At 36.0% G+C, this 22,256-nt stretch overlaps 1 protein-coding gene across 1 annotated transcript in view; it reads right to left on the reverse strand.

Moving 5' to 3' along the window:
• Positions 1–4,202: 4,202 nt before the first annotated feature.
• The window catches only part of XK (X-linked Kx blood group), a 47,789-nt gene continuing 29,735 nt past the window's right edge, over positions 4,203–22,256 (reverse strand). Inside the window, exon 3 of the mRNA XM_031959436.1 lies at positions 4,203–8,010. Coding sequence (XP_031815296.1) covers positions 7,190–8,010 — 821 coding nt within the window. The 3' untranslated portion in view covers positions 4,203–7,189. The remainder of the gene's footprint in view (positions 8,011–22,256) is intronic.

Here is a 22,256-nt window from a genome sequence, read left to right on the forward strand (position 1 = left end):
GCTCAGGGAGGTTGGGATTTGCCAGAGAATGATTGTGGCGTGACTTTCTGGGACTACACTGAGCCGGAGAAGGAGACCATGAGAAATTCAGACTGAGCTTGGCCAGCAGGGAGAGGGAGCTGTCTGTTAAGAGTCAAAGTGCCTGAGAATCCATATGTCTATCAAAAGAATTTCCACTGGGGGAAAAGCAAGCATTTCTAAGGGTTCTATTTGGGATTTCTTTTATTTTTCTTCCAGGTTTGTATAACATTCATCTTTTTTTTATTTTTGTGAAGGGAGTCACTGTCACCAAGTGAGCTGTGGTCAGATGGTAATTTCTTCACATTTTCTAGGTAAAAGCTGGAGAAATGAGAAACTGCCAAAAGTAAATCTGTGTCCTTCATTTTATGAGTCTCTAGCTTACATGAACTTTATTTTTTTTAATTGTAGTTTGTGGGCAATTTGGGGTTAATTGACTTGCCTAGGACCATATAGTAAGTGTCAATTATCTGAAGTTGGATTTGTATTCAGGATCTCCTGACCCTAAGGCCAACGTTCTATCCACTGTACCGATCTAGTTGCCCTTAAATGGACTTTTAATTACAATTTTTAAATTAAATGTTTAAAATTATTGTACACATATAACCTGTATCAGATTGTCTTGAGAAGGGGGAGGTAAGAGAGAGGGGGGGGAATTTGGAACTCAAAATCTTACAAAAATGAATGTTGAAAACTGTCTTTACATGTAATTGGGGAAATAAAACACTATTAAAAACTCTGATTAAGCACCTAGTATGTATAAAGAGAAAAGAAGCAGTCACAAGGCCTAGAGCCTCAGTACTAACTCTGACATACTATTGCTGTGGGACAGCAGGCAAGTCCCACACAATGCTCCCAATTCCTCCTTAGGATGACAACTTGTAGATAAGTTACCACTTTCATTGGTAGAGAGAGTTTCCTAATGGGCAGTTCATTATATAAATAAAAGGCAGAAACAGAGACAGAGAGAAACAGAGATAAAAAGAGAGACAGACAGAGACAGAGAGAAATAGAGTGACAGAGACAGAGAGAAAGAAGAGAGACAGAAACAGAGTTAGAGAGAGAGAACAAGCACACCTGAGAAATCAGGAAGTCAGGAAGTCTGGGGTACAAGTTCTACATCTGATAAATAGTAGCTATGTGACCATGCACAAGTCATTTTTCAGTGCCCCAGAGAGTTTTCTAAGACTCTCAGGGGTCCTCAAACAACAGCCCGCGGGCAGCTGAGGACAATTATCCCCCTCACCCAGGGCTATGAAGTTTCTTTATTTAAAGGCCCACAAAACAAAGTTTTTGTCTTTACTATAGTCCGGCCCTCCAACAGTCTGAGGGACAGTGAACTGACCCCCTATTTAAAAAGTTTGAGGACCCCTGCAAGTTATAGAAGAATTGCCGGTGCATCCAGGTAGGGAGTCCTCAGCCTGACAGAATCACTGTCCAGACTTAAAATCATAAATATTAATTTATGTCTCAACATTCCAACTCAGAAACTGGACCATCAAGATGGTTAGGAAAAAATAATCTAAGCCATGAATTAGTCATCAATCTGCTCCATTTGGTAAAGGAAATATGGTGTGTATTGTGATGCTTCCTCTTAAAAAAAAAATCACACTGTATTTTGTAAAGGATTTGTTTACAAAAACAATATGGCTCTTGATCTCAAGGAGTTTTGCTTCTACTGGGGAGGGGTGACACATTATAACATTCTCATTTAAGTAAATGAAAATTTAACTATTAAATTAACATTTATAAAGAAAAATTTTATTCTAGGAAGATAGGAAACTAGAATCACTCATCTGCAAGTATTGACATATGTGTGTTCCTCAAATAAATTTTTCAGAATGTATAGCATTTTCCCAGAGTTTGTACAATAGCCAAGGTTATTCTGTCAAGTTCTATCTCCATCAAAAGACAAAATCCCTGGGACTCCATCTGAGCCAGTAGCCAAGAGCCGGACAGATTGACTGTCAAATGAAGCAGTCCCAGATGGGCCCCTTCGCACACTGCAGTCGTTGACAGCCAGCTCTCTCAAGGAGCTGATTTAACATCAAGTGTGCTCATTCTAAGAGGCTTTCTAATGCTGACTTTTTAAACTCAAGGTCACTGCCAATTGATGTAGGATCCCTGTTTTGTGTTAGTAAAAATACTGGAAGGAAAATGAGAGCTTAATGATCAGAGGAGGTGGAACAAATGAACAACTTTGCCATGTTAATGTACTATTTTTTAAAAATGAGAAATTCAGAGAAACATGGGATGAACTGCATGAATTTTTAGGGAAGAGGTCTTATATGCCCCCTTATATAAACTAATGCAGAGTGAAGAAAGCAGAATCAGAACTATGTTCACAATGATGACAATAACATTCACAAATGATGAGAGCAATCAAAGGCTGTCCCACCAAGACTAATTGTAATGAAAAATTTTAGCCTCTGGAGAATAGATAATTAAATGCTTTATTCCTCCCAGTAGAGAGATAGGGACCCAAGGGGATGGAATACTGTAAACATTATCATATGCATCGGTTTTATGGGTCAGATTGCTTGACTTTTTCTTTGAAAGATTCAATGGGGACTTGTCTTTGAAAATGAATGTCATGTAAAATGAAAACAAAAACCATTGTAAATGAAAATTTTTTTAGGACCTAACAATGGCAGTCTTATAGTTATGAGGAAATTTAGTGGCATGGGAAAAAGAGCAGTGGTTCTGGAAGTAGGAAGGTCTCAGTCCAAAATAACAGGCTTATATACTCATTAGATCTGTGATCATGAACAAATTTCTTAGCCTTAATTTCCTCATCTGTATAATGGAAATAATAATAGCTCCTTAGGGTTGTAATGATATTAAAATGAGGTAATATTTATAAAACATTTTTCAAATCTTAAAATGCTATAAAATTATTATTATTTTTATTATTTATTTTATTATATAAATAGTATTTATTACTATTAGTCTATTTACAGATCAGGAAACCAAGGCCCGAAAAAGTTAACTGTGCAAGATCATACATGGTAAGTAGTTGAATTTAGATTTATATCCAACTCCTCTGATATTGGATTCAACATTCTTTCTACTATACCACATCAACAAATCCTTTACAAAATACAATGTGATCTTCAGAAGGGGAAGCATCACAATACACACCATATTTCCTTTACCAAATAGTGCAGATTGACAGCTAATTCATGGTTTAGATATTTTTCTAGTCATCTTGATGGTCTAGTTTCTGAGTTGGAAAGTTGGGTCATTTGTATCTGATTATTTCAATTGTTGTAATAACCATATCACATCAATTACCTTACAATTTATCACTGTCAAGTATTCAGTCCTCCCAGATACTAGAGTCCTAGCTCTGAGGCTGTCTCCATGACTGGGTTCCCCACTAGCTACAGATTATAGATTTCCCTAACAATAGGCTCATCCCTGCTTGGGCTGGGATCAGTTGCCTGCTACCTGGCTCCCTTGCTGGACTTCCTTTATGCTCTCCTCTCTAGACCACCTTGCATTACCTGATCAGACTTGCCCTGTATTTGTCTGCCCTGTCTTCCCCTTGCTGGATTTCCTTTATGCTCTCCTCTCTAGACCACCTTGCATTACCTGATCAGACTTGCCCTGTATTTGTCTGCCCTGTCTTCGAAGGACTGTCCAGTCAATGGATCCCACTGAGCCATGGTGATAGTGTTTGCTTGTACACATGCACACAATGTGGGGCGGGACCACTAGGTTACAAAGTGAATAGAGTGCTGGGCTTGGAGTCAGGAAGGCTCATCTCCCTGAGTTCAAATCCAGCTTCAGACACTTACTAGCCATGGAACCTTGGGAAAGCCACTTAATTGTGTTTACCTCAGATTCTTCAACTGCAAAATAAACTGAAAAAGGAAATGGTGAACAACTCCGGTATCTTTTTCAAGAAAAGTCCAAATGGGGTCATGAAGGAATGGATACAACTGTAAAACAATAATGTACAGAATAGAATAGCTCCCTGGATAAAAGAGAAGATCTAGGTATCCTTGGTTTGGTAACTAAACCAACCCAATTCTTTGTGACTACTGGTAATAAATAGCATTCTCCAACTGAAGTTTTAAATACATCATCTATCCCAGTAGAATAACTTTTTAAAATTCCTATTTTACGAGTGGTGTTTGGATCCTAAAAGCAATAAGCAGGAATACGTGCAGAGAATGATGTACCATCAAAAGAAACAAAAAAGCTATTTATTAGAGGCAATGACTGCAGAGTGGCAGCCAGTAAAATTACATGTCCATGATATATTTATTACAGTGACTGGAGTGGACATGATTCAGAATATAAAACTGGCAACATGCTCACAAGAAGTACAATACTCATATATACAGGACCATGACAACTCTTTGATGATAATGGTGATTTCCAAGGAAATGCTCTATGTTTGACAATCAGCTTTAGGGCCTTCTCTCCACTTTTAAGACCAAAAAGATGTTTTTTCAAATGAGTTAAATTCAAATCTGGTAGTATCAGACCTCCAAGTTGTAAAGGTGATTATTGAAAGAGTCTCCTAGGTATTTTGTGGAAGGATGGGATCAAAAAAAATTTTTTTAAAAGGACAGCTTTCTCAGCAACAAATACATATTTATGATCCTGTGGAAAAAGAAGGTAATATTGACCCAGTCCCGTATCCATAAATTTGAGTTTTTATAAACATAGGCAATAAGGGAAACAACATCAACCAGAACAGATGTTGTATATTTCCCCACCTCCCCTTACCAAAGTAGATGTTATTCCATCAAATCTGTTTCCACAAGGTCAAAGAACCAAGAATTCATTCAGAAGCTGTTAAAACACTGGCACCAGTGCAAAAAGCCTTTCTTATTGCAACAAGTTTCCTTTATGATCTTAGTGACAAAAAGCAATGACACCTTAAAGTTGCATAGTACTTTTTAAAAGCACTGTCATGCTATCATCATCATCTACTTTGATGAAGAAAACACCCCTATGAGGTAGGCAGGTCAGACACTACATTTGTTAGATGGGAAATGGAGGGATAGAGAGATGAGTGAACTATTTAAATGTGGACAATAGGGGCAAAATTAGGAGCCAGGAATAGTCATGCTGTCATGCACAGAAACACAATCATAACAGAAACTTTTTCTTCACTAAGTAACTACAGAAAGAACAGCTTTAAACCTTAGTTTTATTCTATTTCTAATATTTTAGTTTTTGAAAAAATATTTTATGTGGTCATATGTACATGTCTATGTACCTTTAAATATATGCTTCTGTTTACATGCACAGTAAATATCTCTGTGTATACAAGGATGTATTAGCATGTGAACACATGTGGGTACACATATACACACACAGATTTGCATTAGGCATAAAAAACAGTACCAAGGACTATTGATGTGGGCTAAGAGTCAGCAAGATGGTGAATAACACAAGATATTTTGTTCTTATTTGAACAAAAAAGGGAATTTTCTGACTTTACATACATACAATATTTAACACATGTTGATAAAACAAGAGCATTTCTGATAAATCTGCAAACAAAAAATAAAGATGAGATTGATCAGTAGTCTGTAGGACATGTCAACCAAAGTATATAAATATAGGAAATCACATGAGAATGCTCTTTAAAGTGAAAAACATTTACACAGTCTCATTTTCCCTGAATATAACAAAAAAGGCATATTAAATTGTATGTTTATATGTACATTTCATATTTTCTATATGAAATTGAAACCAATGTGAATTATAAATAAAAGTGAGAACTTTAATAAATACATCTTTCTAGAAAGAACAACCATGCAAAAGACTAGATCCCTGACACAACATGCATTTAATGTTCTTGGTTTAAACTTATCTTACATTCTAATACTCTCATCATTTCCTTTTTAATGATATTAAATGATGTTCCAACCTGGTACCAGATATTACATGGGAAAAATTGTTAAGGGAAAAATAAAGATATTTGATAATAGTTTCCCCTAGACAATCAAATAAATATTACCCAAATTCATGTCAACACACCTACATACATATCCCCACACAGGGTACCAATTTGAAGAAATAAATAAAAGAGGAATTATTGAATCAGAAGCCTTATTCAGTTTGTCATAATTAGTACAGATTCAGAATGGATCCAAAAAAATGAAGATCCAAGGTAGTCAGTAGATTCTTGGTTACTTCATTTCTTCAGAGAAGTGGAGAAGGGTGATAGTATTATTATCTACATTATGGTTAATTTGTCTTTTTTAAAAAATGAGTTTTTTCTTTAAGTCATGAAAACCAAAATACCATGACCTGGAATTTTCAAGTGATTTTCTTATAAAATTTATATCGATTTGGCTAAATTTGGGGGGGGGGGTATATGATATACTTTGAAATAAATTTTTGGTAATAAATATCAGATTTTATGACTAAAGGAGAAGACTTTGAGAGAATAGAAAACTACTTTCAAGGTGACCTACATCTAACCATCCTGAAAAAGAGTATCCTGTTTGTAGAGGCTCCCAGAGGAGACTGCATAACTCCCTCAGTTAGTCATTTTAATGCTTAATGAGCCTTATGGTTCAGAAAGTGTCCTATGTATCTGATGGTATGACCACAGCAGTAACTAAGCCAATTCTTACACTAAGACCATCCTCAAATCTGATGAATAAGCTGGGATTTTAGACAGAATAATCAGGAAATTCAAGAAAAAGGGAGACTTTTTCCTCATTCAACCTAAACAATCCAATGTCAGATTTCCCTGTTTTCAAAAGTTGACATAAAGTCCCATGAGGTTCTGACCTGCCGTGTGACGAAAGCATGCTGGGCTTTGTTGTTGTCGTTTTTAAACTGAAGAGGAAGATAGCAATTAGGAGAACACAATCATTCATTCATATTTATAAACACAATCTTTGTTGGATAGAGTGTCAGGCATTGCACATTGCTGGACAGATAACCTGACATTCTCCTTGCCAGTCTCTGCACAAACATACATGCACATTCACATAGGTATTCCATACTCCAGGGGCACACAGAACAAGCTAGATGGCAGGGAGTAGGGGGTGCACTTGCAGGGATAACTTCCTGTCCACTCAAAGGCATGTGCAGTATTGTTACAGGTGGTCTGAACACCCACCAATCAGACACAGAAAATAAGATCAGAGGACTGCTACAGATTAGGAGAGACACCATCTTACTACTGGTCCCTTTAAGACTCAGAAGGGACTTTCAGGTTTGGATTTCTGTTCTGTGGCTCACTTTTTTGCCTCTGGATGGGGATTTCTGAGTCATCGGGTGACTTCAAGTCAGCTCTTTCTGCTGGATCACTGTGTCTCTGCTTCTTACATGGAAAGCAAAGACATCTGAAACATGTCAACAGGCCTTGATAAATACTAAATGAGAAGAGTTTTTTGCAAGGGTGGAAAAACTGGTAAAACACTAGCATGAAGAGGATGGCTGTGCAATATGCAATCAGCAGCTTCAGAATGAGCAAGGGAGCACACACGTTTATGTAAATATCTGTCTTGTAGATGTACCACATGAGGAGGAGGAACGCATTCTCAATGAATCTCACCATGTAATAGACTGTCAACCTATACCAGTTCTGGGACTTATTAATCAAGTCAGGACTGCTGATCTTCAACTGGACTGCCGACCAACAGAACATGTTGATACCTGCATACAGGAAGGTGAGGGAGCACAGCACTATGGTGGTTCCCAGTCTGCTCATGGTCTTGATATTCTCTGGAAAAGGGGAGCCACTCCTCCAGAAGAGAATCCAGGGATAGAAAAAAAAGCCAAAGAAATTGAGGAGCACCACTGGGAGGATCCAGATCTGGAGCACAGAGCTGAAAAGGACCAGGACCCCAACCCGTGTGGCAATCTCAAAACTCCGCCAGAGGAAGATGCAGAAATAGGCTGCAGGCTTCACGTTGATCTCATAGTCATCATACTTAATCTTGATAGCCAGGATGTTGCAACGCAAGGCCCCATACACAATAGACAGCAGGGAGAGTGCCATGAAGGTACCTGTAAGACAAAAGGTGAAGGAGGCTCAAGTATCAGCTCATGTACAAAGCCTTACAGAAACTTCCATGAAGAGGAGATTTTGTGAAGATTGATCCTTGAAGCCACAAGTACTTACTAAGCATCTGCTGCTGAGTGCCAGATGTTATATTAGGTGTTACTGACCAAAGACAGAAATGAAACAGTCCCTGCCTTCAAAGGTGTTATAGTCTATTGGGGGAAATAGAGCATGCCCAAATATAAAGTAATTTGGGAAGACACTAACAGTTTGGGGATGGGGATTGGGCTCCTATAGGAGATGGAAGTTGACCAAAGTTGTGAAGGAAACCAGAGCTTTTAAAAGGAAGAGGGGTGGAGGGACGTCCCTCCCAGGCACTGAGGACAGTGTGCACAAAGGTATATAGAGATGGGATGTCTTCTGTGTCACAAAATACCACTCCCTGCCAAGGAGAGAGTGGAAAAAGCTGCTGGGCCAGGTCAGACTCCTTTGTTGTGTTCCATTCTGCTTAAAGGAACAGGTTATTGTTTTTTCCCCCTCTGGGGAAGACTGAAAAGTTCTGAAACTTGACTATAAATTCAAGGATTTACAGCCTCAGATAAATAGAGTTTTCTCCCTGCCTGGAAGGAAATGAGAATATTATGAGCACTAAGCCGGAAAGGTTCATCTATTTTTCTCTCCAGCTTTGGATGTAAAGGCAAAAGCATCCACCAAATACACAAACTGCAACCAAGAAAGAAGGGCAGTGGTAATGAGAAGGGAGGGAGTAGAGACAGAGAGACAGACAGGGACCAGGTGAGGAGGATGGGAAAGGAGGAAGGGAAGAGGAAAGGAAAGAAGAGAAAGACAAAAAGAGAGAGGAAGGAAAGGAGAGAGATACACACAGAGAGAGAAAGCAATCTACTCAATCTATTTCAACATCTACTCAAATGAAATAGATGGTATTGACTAGACAGCTGTCATTGAAACATTATGAAACACCCTAAGCCCGCGCGCTCACACACACACACACACACACACACACACACACACTAAATTATCTACTTCCATCCCTCAAATGAAGTAGATGGTATTGACTAGACAGACTGCTGTCATTGAAACATTGTGAAATATCATATCTTCTTTGAATTCCTTTCTAACCCGCTCAACATCTCTTTCATTTACCTTAATACTTCTACTGTCTTGTTATGGGCCAGAACTCTGTACTTGAAACAAGGATTCTTACAAGGTGCTAATTCAGTGGAATTGATGAGACAATGGTTATCTAGTTTAGCCTGGTGCTTAATAGTTCTCTAGTTCAGTATGATTGAATTAATCTTAAAACAAATAATGGTTCCCTAGTGATATAATGATTGGCTTATACTCGGTATACTGCACATAAACTGGGACAAACTCAGCCAGAGACAGACTCAGAAGGGCCAGCGTCAGATTTGGAGGGGGATCGGAGACAGACTGGGAGAAGACAGAGGGCTGGAGGCTGGAGCATAGCCCCTCGGACTGAGAGCTTTGTGGTGGTCCTCCTGCCTCCCCCACAGAAACCAAGACACATTCCAGAGGACCTCCAGAAAGCCAGCCCGGGCCCCAGGTAAGGAAACTAGATTGTGAAGGAGATAATAAAGAATTTGGACTTTTTCCCTGGCTATTCTTGTAGGGTTACTCAGCTAAAATGAAGGATGGTAAAAAAAAAAAACCCAGAAAACCAACCAGAAATCTACACTGTCTAGCATTGCTATGTCCTATAACTGTTTATTTGGCACATACATGGCTTGCCTCCTTTACTTGATTAATTTCTGTTATCCTCCTAATCAGTGAGATTCATGTAAGTATTCACCACCAGAACACTAGTCGGTATAATTAAATGTTCTTCAGTCATAGGCTTAACCCCAAATGCTAAAAGCATGTATGTTTTAAAATTCACCATTATGACTGAAGAAAAAAAGAATTTGGGGAAAGAAAAAATATTTTCCTGGTGCAAAATATTCATTATTTCGCCACAAAATTCAGCTATTGGAAAAAAATGTGAATATCTAAATTTTACGTTTTATTAAGTATAAGCAGCAACTATTTCTAATGTTTTTTAATTATTTTAATGTAAACAGCATTTAGCCATAGGAAAAGAGACAATATGGCATAGTAGAAAGGACTCCTAGTCAGGAAGCCCGAGTTCAAAATCTTGCTGTGACACTAGCTGTGTGATCATGCCAAGTTAAAAACTTCTTTGATCTTCGATGTCTTCATTTATAACATTGATATAATAAAACCTATACTACCCACCTTATATTATTTATGAGAAAAGTGCTTTGTAAATCTTTAAGTACTATTAGGTAATTTTAATTTAAAAGGGGAAGAATGATCATAATATTAGGAAAGTTTAAACACAATCACAATAGGAGCCTTATTTTAAATAAACAGTTCTCTCAACCTGTAAATTTAAAATTATCAACATATTTTTCCATGAATTGGAGTGAGATGAACAATTTATATACTATAGAATTAACAAAATAATTTTATATTTGTCTGCAGGTAATTTACTGGGCTTTTCAATGCAGTATTTTTAGTGCTTGTATTTTTTCTACTGTTAATAAGAAGTGTAACATGAAGATTATTTATCATGCAGATGGAAAACAGAGATGGCATTTCAGGCTTAGAGAACAATGTGAACAATGATTCAGAGGTAAAGCAATACGCAACACATATGAGGGTCAATGAATAGTTCACTTTTCCTGGAGAACAGTTTGCACCAAGGGAAGGAGGAACAAGCATTTATTAAGTAATTACTATGACAGGCATGTAGGGTAAGTTCATTAAAATTATCATCTCATCTGATACTTACAATAAGCCCAGGAAGTAAAGGCAATTATTACTCTCATTTTATAGTTGAGAAATTGGGGCAAGTGGATTGCACAGAATCACATAGCCAGTTCTTTGAACTTTGAATCCTACCTAAGGCATCCTTCCCACTAAGGCACTTGCCTTAGTGCCTGGAACATAGTAGGTGTTTAATGAATGCTTACTGATTGACTGACCATTAGGTCAACTGGGCCAAACTAAGAATTAAGAAGCTTTACTGAAGAATTTAGGGAAATAATAATAGCATAAGGTACAAAGCTTAAAGTTCATAGAATCATAAGCTTTTCCTTTCATTGTTACCCAATATAACATTGCTTTAACTAAGTTTCTCTCTTGACTTGCTCCTTTGCTTTGTATGTCCCCCAGTGCCTAGAACAGTGCCTTTTATGCAAGAAGAGTTCAATCAATATTTGCAAAATGAACAGAATTTATTATGAAAGAATACTAAACTAACTGTGCAGGATTATATCTTCTCCCCACCCCCACACTTGTTTTCTGAGTTTCCCTTGAAAAATAAACTACTCAAATCTCATCACAGGAAGGTAAAAAGTTATGTCCTTCCACCCATATAATTGAATTAGTTTTGGAAACACTTTTATTGCCCCTCATTGACCAAATGCCAAATAATAATTTAATATAGCAAGAGCTCAGTGCTTCTGGAAAATCAAGTAAAAAATTAATTTTCCATATTGTAGTCAGGAAGAAATATTTATAGCAACATCATATCCGATTATTCAATAACATGTTATATTTCCAAGTCTGAATAACAGAGATCTTCCAATTGCAGAAAATCTTTTTAAACATCTGAAAGCCTACTAAAAAATTTATATCACTTCTGTAAACATCTTCTCACCCTTTTTTCCTGTCTCTTCTTCCTTTTTTCCAAGAGGCAGTACTATATATAGTAGAGAAAATACTGTATCTGAACTCAGGGAGCTGGGTTCAAATGCTGACTGACTTAAAAAGTATAAATGTAGGCAACTCCATTTCTCTAGGCCCAAGTTTCCTCATCTAAAAAAGAAAGATTTGGTATAAATCAATAGTTATCAAAGTGTAGTAAGGGCCATTCTTTCAGGAGGTCCATGAAGTTGACTATTTTCATAATAATGCTAAGATATTTCAGTTTCCAATATAGTGAATTGCAGTAGACCCACAAACAAAATAGGATCCTCAATAATTTGTAAAGCATAAAGGTGTCATAAGGCCAATAAGTTTTAGAATCACTGGTCTAGATGAACTATTATTGTGTGGACCCCATTTGTTTTTTTGTGGCAAAAATACTGGAGGTTTGCCATTTCCTTCTCCAGTTCATTTTACAGATGGGGAAACAGGCAGATAAGGTTAAGTGATTTGGAAAGCATCATACAGCTACATATGCCTGAGGCCACATTTGAACTCAGGACTTCCTGACTCCAACCTGACACTCTATCCATTGTGCCATCTAGCTTGCCCCTTACTCAGAATTATTAGAACAGATTATAGCTCTTAAAGAGGATCCTAAATTTAGTGCTATAAGGCACCTTAAACACCATCTGGTCCAATCCCCTTATCCCAGTACTGGGTTAATATTTGAGGTGATGCATCCCCAAGGGTTCACACATGAAATCCATTAATTATATATATATATATTCAAATGCCCTCAGGTTAAAAAAAACTCTCTAAAGAAATGAAAAACATTTTCATAAGAAGATTAAAAATAGGGAAAAGGCAAGGAAATTAAAAGCACTAAACAAGAAATTCTCCAGGGCCTCAAAAGCTCTCTGCCACAAGTTTACAGATTGCCCAAAGGGACCCGTGTCAGGTCCCCATCAATCCACCTAGAAACAAAATTCATTTCAGGTCTGGTCCCTAACTTTTACACTCACAGAAATCCTGGCTGTGTTGTGGGATTTTGAGGAACTAACTCAAGCCTGCCCAGATCCACTAAAATCTGGGCCTACAGCATTTTACAAGTGAAATAACTGGGGTCCTGGGAGTTTGTGACTTTGCATGCCCAGGACTACAAAAGTGGCTGAGTGACAGAGACAGGATTTAAACCGAGATGCTCTGACCTCAATCCAATGCATCACATTGCTTACCTGTCATTGCATACTCGGGCAATCAATAAACACTGACTTAATATTTATTAAGTGCAGACACTGTTCTCTAAAGGGATCTTCTCTTTTCTCAGATATATTCTTTTTTCTTGCATAAAGAATTGGATTATGTCATCTCTAAGGTTTTTTTCAACTCAGAAATTCCCTGAGTACCATTTACAATTTAATCACAAACTAATAATAAGCCCCATGTTTCACAGGGGCAAGACTATGCAGCAGATTGGTCTTGGATCTTATACTGTGAGATACCTTCATTTGTTGCCCTTTACATAACAGGAAGGGAGGAGTAATCAGGAAATTGTCAAGGGCCACCACAACCCTAACTTCTTCTCAGTTCCCCAGTGAATTATCTTGGGGTTCATTTTTTATTTTAAATGTGCTCTCTTATTTGGTTCCTTTAAAAAGAAAACATGTAGTCATTCTGGGTCTGGCCACCTTTGGCAGGTGTGACTGACTTTTCAGGATTTTCTGTATCTCTTTGGTTTGGGGAGTAACGAATTTACAAAAGGAGAAAGTAATCACCAGCAGGAGTTGACTTTCCTCCCTCTCCAATCTACCCTAACAAGTTAAGCCCCTTCATATTATAAGGAAGATTGGAAGGTGGACTGCTCCTAAGGGACTCCAACCATAAACCAGAACTGGGGGGTCAGGTGCTGAAAAGTCTACCCTATGTTATCAGGTTTCCCTAAAAGAAATTAATAATTCACCGAGAACTACTAGGGAACTAAAGCACCAAACTGAGGTTTCTGCCCTTTAAGATTTATCCTTCTACTCCAAGGGTTCTTAATCTTTTTGTATCATGGATGCCTTTGGCAGGCTAAAAAAGCCTATGGCCCCCTTATTAGAATATTTGTTGTTTCCATTTACAATTGTAGGAAATAATAAAAGTTCATTTAGAAGTTAGTAAAAATGAAGATTTTTTTTTTACCATCCAAGTTCATAGTCCCCTGTAATCTATACAAAAACTTCTCTGTGGATCCCAGATTAACAGTTCTAGCTCTGAGCCATGCAATGCTTATGGGAGAGATGGTGATAAAGGATCAGATACAGTGAACCAAAAATAGTGCTACTCAAGAAAGGAGACCTGATAAAGCAAGCAGCATCAGTGCTTGATCACTGAAAAGCTTGGCTCCCTAATGCAACATCCTTTTACCTGTACCACAAGTACAATCATATGCTGGAAATAATCAATGAAATAATTTTCCTGAAGACCTAGAATTATTATTTAAGACCTAAATTCTTATTAACTAATTTGGTATGTTAGACAAATTAAGAATAAAGTCAATGCATACTTAATAGGGATGTGTGAAAAAAAGAAAAAGAAAAGATGGAGAGTCATAAATATGTCTTCAGTTATTATATATGCTTTCTTAAAAGAAAAATTTATTATTACATATATTGAAATCTCCATGATGTTCTACTGGGCACATGACCATGTTTTGTTTTGTTTTTACATTTTCCTTTTCTGTCTTTCTTTTTCTATTTTATTTTTTCTTATTTTATATTTTATTTTAAATAAGTAAATATTTTTTAAAATAATAGGGATATATGCATACATTTATGCCTATATCTATAATTAATACTCAGTATATTATATATGTTTGCACTCAATAACTTAGAACTTCACTAAGATTTTTGGGACACCCTTCAAATGTCTAAATGACAATCATATAACACTAATTAGGAGCAACTGTTTACTATAATAAAATACCAGGCAACTTTCTTGATGAGAGATGACTTCCTTACAGATTCCCTGGAGAGTGAACTATATAATGATGGAGAGCTTTCATACTAGAAATCTTAATAAGATGAGGGGCCCTAATTTAAAAGAGACAATGCTGCCAGGGTATAGTTCTGAAGGTTATGTCAATATAAAGGAAGAAAGAAATGGTAACAAGTGGCAGGATGACCTAGGTGTAGGATTAAATAATGATACAGTCCTGACACAGGCTCAAGAACTCCTAGACCTGACATGGGACAGGTTTTTCTGGCTCCACTACTGAACTGAACTGCTTGGTTCTCCAAGTATAAAATGTCCCATCTGGTTTTGCTGAATTCTTAGGAATTTTAGTGGAGAAAGATGGGAGTGTTCATCAGATTTTTAATGATGAGTAAAGAGTAAATCTGAGAAATAGAAGCAGCAGAAGGAGGAGGAGGAAGTTATTTTCATAACACCTCAACATTTACAAAGTATTTCAAAAATATTTCATTTTATTCTCACATCAACTCTAGAAGGCAGGTGCTATTATCTCTATTTTAGAGATAAAGAAACTGAAGTAGATAGTGACTTAGGGACTTCCTAGGATCACATATATCTGAAGTCACATTTGAGCTCAGGTCTCCTTGACATTAGGTTCCCGAGCTCTATTAAACTTAGTAGTCACAACGTATTTCTATGCAAGAGGCAACTCAGACCAAGATATTAACTCCAGAGCCCTATTTGGGAGTGTGGCAGAGTGGTTAAATGGCTTTATATAAGTGGCTGTGAATATACATAAGAGATTGTTCTCAATGTAATGAAAGGTACAATCTATGGTAAAAATCCATTCTGAATGAAAAAGCCATACAACGCAGAGAGAGAGTTGTTTTTCATCTCTATTTCCAGACAGAAAGGATATTGCTGAAAAAAAGATCACCATAATACTAAACTGACTTCTACATTAAAGTACTGTGAATCCCACTGTGAAGAATTAAATAGTCTTCTCTTCCTACAAATCAAAAAAGCCAATCTCTCCCTAGTCATATATAAAGTCTGAATGTGTCCGTTTCTACCAGGGCAGAGTATGACTTTGAACCAGTTACCAATTTCCTATTCTCTCCAGTAATCAGCTCTCAGATACCAAATCATGGTCCACGCTTGCAGGCACAGGCTCCGGGATAGGGGCTCCCTTTATTTAATGTTTGATTCAGAGAACTCTATTTTTAAAAAATAGGCTTTTTACTACTTTTTTTACTTTTTAAAAATATTTTTATATTTATATATATATATAAATATATTATAATTATATATAAATTATACATAATATATATTATGATAAAAATAATATATATATATATAAATATTTTATATATTTTTTTACTACTTTACTATTTAAAAAATAACTTTGGGTGCTAGAGAATCTGACCTGTATTTATTCTCCCTGACTGCTATTTCCCCTCAATAACATATATGAGCTTTTGCCTCTGGCTGTTCTGCTTTAGGTACCACTGAGGTACCTGAGATAATATTACCACACCTTCTGTGTTCTTCCATTGCCAAACATCCCCAAACTCATTCAAACTAAAGACACCTGCTGGGCTTAGAGAAGGCAAAGGAGAGAATTAGGTAGAGTTGACATTCATGACTAGCAAGACAACAAAGTAGTTGTTTTCTACCTAACTAAAAATTGTAGAAGAAAAAGTACAGCAAAGGAACAAAACATAGAGTAACTAAAGATGATTCCACAAGATAAGGCAGAAACTATTGTACAGGGTTAAAAACCCATGAAAACTTGAGTACTGGAGAACTTGAGTACTTAATACTTACTACCCCCTATTTCCCATCCTCCCTACATTCAGGCCACTTTAAGCTAGTTGCAAACAGCTTCACAAGCCTGTAATTAGAATTTATTTGAGGTAGCCCTGACTGGCTTACCCATGGCAGTGACTCAATATGAAAATCTCCAATCCTTATAAATGATAGGGGAAAAAAATGACTTGTCCAGGATTACATAATTAATATATGCCTGAAGCAGGACAAGTGCTCTCTCCACTGTGTCACCTAGCTGCCCATAATGATTACAAAATAGAGTTCTCTAAATATTATTGATGAATTGATCAATTAATCTGTAGTGGCAGCAAAGGAGATTAGACGAGTCTGCCATGTGCTTATTGAAATAACTGTTTATTTGGAAAAGTCTAAAAACCATCAATAAAGATATGATTCGGGCAAAAATTTAGTCATCTGTGACCACTGGGAATTCTGGAATACCCAGTGATCTCTAATTTTTATTTAACTAGCAATTCAATACAAAATACACTTAGACCCTAATGATCTTATTTTATTTTCACAAATTTCTATGAGGGCGTTAAAATCAATAATTATCATAGTCCCCATAATATAGATTAGAAAACCAAGGCACACAAAGATTTTTAATAATTTGTATATATTGTGACATATTTAACATGCATAGGACTGCTTGCCATCTGGGGGAGGGGGTGGAGGGAGGGAGGGGAAAAGTTGGAACAGAAGTGAGTGCAAGGGATAATGTTGTAAAAAAATTACCCTGGCATGGGTTCTGTCAATAAAAAGTTATAATTATAAAAAAAATTAAAAAATAATTTGTATATAGTTACAGAATAATTTAGTTGCAAAGTTAGTCCTATAATGCAAGTCTCCTAACCGCTAAATAAATCTTCCCCCAAAAATGTGGTAGTGGGAAGAGGTTCAAGAAAAGATGGATCATTTATAGACCTAATATAATTTATAATATATTATATTATGATTTAGATTAAATTCTACACATTGCATTAATTTATGACTGCATACGGCTATTCATTATTCACTACAGATATCATAAGGAATTCTAAAAGTGCCGAAACTTTCTTGGCCCTAGAATGGTTTAATTTGGTTTTAAACACTAATTGGCTCACCACAGCACAGAATAGCTCATCTCAGCCAAGTAATTCTGTAGCCTTTCTCATCAAACCTGGATCTCTCACTCCCTATACTGCTAAGCCAGAAAATGACCCACCCTGGGAGGATCAAATTATCTAGGGACATCTTCCAACAGAACTTTCTTTAATGTCCTTTCTGTTGGATGCACCTCACCTGGGCTCATCTCCAGTTCTGACCCTTTGAAGGTTGGCTAATGAGATTCCAAAATGAGGCTCTCCAAAGATCTGCCCCATGTTGTAATGCTGCAGCCACTCAGAGAACTCCAACCATGTAGCACAGCATCAGCCCTGCAGGGACAGTGCTTTGTGTGCCAGCGTTTGCTGGGATGGAAGGCACTGTTCCACAATCAGAGGGGATCTTTTCAAAAGACTTTGACAAGCCAAATGAGTAGGAACAGCAGGATCTTTTTCCAGGCTTGGCTAGTCCTCAGTCCCAATTCATTAAGAATCACATCTCTCATAAGTAAATTATACTTAGGTAACATTAACAAGCAGGCAGACAAACAAGAAATATGGATAGCCTGCCATCAGCAGATGAATTTTTAAAATTTGTTTATACTGTCATTTTTGAATACCTATTCCTTAGCATTTCATGAACACTATCTAGTTCACTAATTATATTATTTCCTGAAGGTTATGGGGGTAAGTAGAGAGATCTTCATTTTTTTTTTAAACCAAGAGGGAAATATAGGATTCCATGGTTCATAGGTCATAAAATTACCATAGACAAAACAAATCAAGATTTGATTCTGTTTTGACAGAATCTTTCATGATATTCTTGTGGACAAGGCAAGTATGAGTGTGCAAAAATGAGTCTGTTAATTAGATTTACTCAGAAGACTAGATAACCCTTCCCCAAAAACGTTTTTCATTTTATTTAATATGTTGTATTTTGAAATTAAACACCAAAAAGGGAGTACTTTTACATTTACACAAAAACACAACAAAAAAGTGAGTCATATAGAGAACTGTGAATTTCTTTCATACTACTTTTTTAAAAAAAAATTAATAATTTTCATATATTGCTTTTTAAATTGTCCTACTTGTTTATGCTTTCTTCTGAATTTGTATCTATTGTTAAATATAAAAAAATAAATCCAAGGTTATCTGAGAGAGAGGTATTTACATTTGAGGGAATGGAAAAGATTTCACTTAAGCTGCATCTTTCAGAAGGCAGGGATTCTATGAGGTGGAGGTGAGAAGGGAATGCAATTAATTCAAAGGGAACATGGAAAGGGTGGGGAAGATAAAAAATAGAAGATGGACCAGAATGATGAGGGATCCAGGAACTTTGTCCTTAAGTGAAAATTTTAAAAGAACTGTGGATTGATGAAAGAAAAGGCTTAAGGGAGCCATAATGGTTGTCTTCAAATATTTTCAGAGCTGTCAAATGGGAGAGAATAGATATACTCTTTTATTCAAATGCATAGAATATTTCTTAGCTTGTAGAAGTTGTAGGGAAAGAGATTTCAGTTTAGTTTTAGGGAAAACTAAATGTCAGAATAGGCATAAGCTGTGGGGTAAAAAGCAGCATGTATCATGTAAGCTAGGCTAGGCTAATTAAAACGTATTATGTCCATTGTCACCAATATTACTCAATATTGTATTGGAGATTGTAGCAATAACAATAAGAGAAGAAAAAGAAATAGAAAAATTAGGAAATGAGTTAATAAACTTATGTCTTCTTGCAAATTATATCATAATATACTTGGAAAGCCCCAACTCAACTAAAAAAGCTAGTTGAAACAATAATTTTAGCAAAGTAGCAGGATATAAAGTAAATCCACATAAATCATGAATGTTCCTGTAAGTCATAAACAAAACTCTGCAAGAAGGGATAGTAAAAAAAAAAAAAATACCCCATTTAAAATAACTCTACACAGCATAAATATCTGGAAGTATACTTGTCAAAACAAACTCAAGAACTATATAAACAAAATTATTTTTAAAAAAACTTTTTGTACAAATAAAAATCAGATTTAAATAATTGGAGAAATATTAATTGTTCATGGGTAGGCAGAGTCAATATTATAAAATTGACAATTTTACCCAAACTAATTTATATATTCAATGCCATCCAAATTAAATAACTAAAAAAATGCTTATACTGAATTAGAAAAATAATAAAATTCATAACAAAAAATCAAGAATATTAAAGAAAATGATGGAAAAAATGTAAAGAAACAAGTTTTATTAGTACCAGATTTGAATTATAATATAAAGTACTAATTATCAAAACTATATGGTACTAAGAAACAGATTACTGGAATAGTGTAGACATACAATTTGCTGCTGCAAATAAACATAATAACCTTGTATTTGACAAGTGTAAAGACATTAATTTTGTGATAATAATTCATTATTTGGTAAAAATTTCTGGGAAAACTGCAAAGCAGGATGGCAGAAACTAGACATAGACGAATACCTTATACCATTTCTCAAAAGAAGGTCAAATTAGGTACAGGACCTACATATAAAGTGAGATTTTACAAACAGCTAAAACTGAGGCAAACTGAGATTAAGGGACTTGTCCAAAATTACATAATAGGCAGTTAATAAATGTTTGAATTTGAATTATGAGAAATAGAAGGGACCTTGAGGGTCAGTTCATTGTATAAATGGGGAAATTTAAGCTCAGAAAACAGAGAAAATTATAGAGACAAAGCCCAACATGGAACTTGGGTGCCTGTACCCCTTGTCTTCCTAATCCAGAGATGCAGTATTCACACAATGAGAAAATTTTATATTTTTAAATTATCCTGAATTTTTATTAACAACTTAGCACCCCTCCACCACTGCCATCAGTGTATGGCTTCTAATATATTTAATGAATTCATCTAAGATGTTGGATACAAAGAGAAATGGCTTCCAGCAAGAGACTCTGATACTAAATAAAATGTCTTTGTAAGGACTTTAAAAAAAATATTCCTACAGTCATTAACTGACCTATCAAGATATTGATGTGAAGATTAAATCCCTGGCATTATTTATCTGGAAACTTTTAGAGAAGGCAAAAAAAACCCTTTTAATAGAAAACAACAAAAAGCTCTTTGGACAGACAGCAATAGAGAAAGAGAAAGAGAAGGAACAAGAGAGACAAAGCTGCTTTCTTGTCAATTATGCTCTGAATTCCAAAGGGAAGAGAGTCACTTGCCAATAACAGTGAATAGCAGAGGAAGATCAAGTTTAATTTAAATTTTTTAAAGGAATCCTAAATTCCTGGGGATCAGCAAATAGACTGTGATAAATGAATAGAACCATTTGAATATGATGTTTTCTTATTTTTCTATAAACAGAAAAAAATTGTGTTAATCTCACAATAGTTCTGTGAAGCAGGAAGCTCTGAAAATCTAGTTCTCATTTGATGGATGAAGGGGAGAACCCTAGAGATAATGAGCAAATGAGTTGTTGCAATATATTAAAATGTGGATTGGTTACAAATTCACAAAAATTCAAACCCTATCTTTGATGCTGTGTGGCCATATAGCTTTCCTAGACTCAGTTTCCCCATCAGTAAAATGAAGGGGTTTCCCTGGATAGCTTCTAGGTTAATGAGCTTAACAACTGGTTTGCTTCTGCTCACTGGACTTGAACCCAATTTGCCTATTCTTGACCCAGTAATTTCATTCTTTCTTGGCCACTCTTCCTTTTTATATACAATTATAGGAATAGGTAGGCAGAACAAGTCAAGTTTAATCATGCTATTTAATTTACTAGTATCTAAAGAGTAGAACAAAATGTTATATTCTATTCCATGAATAATAAACACATACTAATACCATGGAACCAGGCTAACATGAAAGTCCCAAGCTAATTTTCTGACTCTTCATTTTTTATTATCAGAGCAGAAGACAGTTTATTGGTTACAGGGCCAACTGAGGCAATGGGAAATTCAGGGATGGGGGGAAAATAGTGAATTTGCTTCTAATATCGTACTCTCATGCTCATTATTTGATATGTTTCAACCAACAAAGTAATAGGTTTACTATATTTCAGCAAATATAGAGATATGTACAGCAACCATATTAGCAAAATGCACATGTAAAAATACTGGGTCTCCTCATAGGAAGGTCTCATATAAAGTGTTTGAAAATTAAGCACTTTTTTTTCCTATTCTGCTTTATCCTAGTCCTCACTTATGTAATTACTTACTTCTTACATAAGTCACAAAACTGAAGATCAGATCTCAAAATCCAATTTTTTTTTTTTTGCTGAGGCAATTGGGGTTAAGTGACTTGCCCAGGGTCACACAACTAGGAAGTGTTAAGTGTGAAATGTTAAGTGTAAGATCAGATATTCCTAACATTGAGTGTGGGACTTAGTATTTGAAGTTTTCCATTTACAAAAAGAAAAATAAACTTTAACACTGTCTCCTAATGACATCACAGGAACACTGTGAGAATACCTGAAATGTGAGTCAATTTTGCACTTCCTTAAATAATCCTGCATTTCGTAGCCTACATTTTATATCTCTGACCAACAAAACAAAACCACCCCCCTTCTTTAGGGTGTAAATTATTATACACTTTTTCTCTCTGTGTAGTTTAAAAACAACACTGTTATATAAGCTTCTTGAGGGAAGGAAGTTTAATTTTTGTTTTTGAATGCTCATTGTTCGGAACAGTACCTGGCACATAGGGGCTTAATAA

The sequence above is a fragment of the Sarcophilus harrisii genome, chromosome 3 (assembly GCF_902635505.1).
Source record: "Sarcophilus harrisii chromosome 3, mSarHar1.11, whole genome shotgun sequence".
In the NCBI taxonomy this organism is placed as follows: Eukaryota; Metazoa; Chordata; class Mammalia; order Dasyuromorphia; family Dasyuridae; genus Sarcophilus; species Sarcophilus harrisii.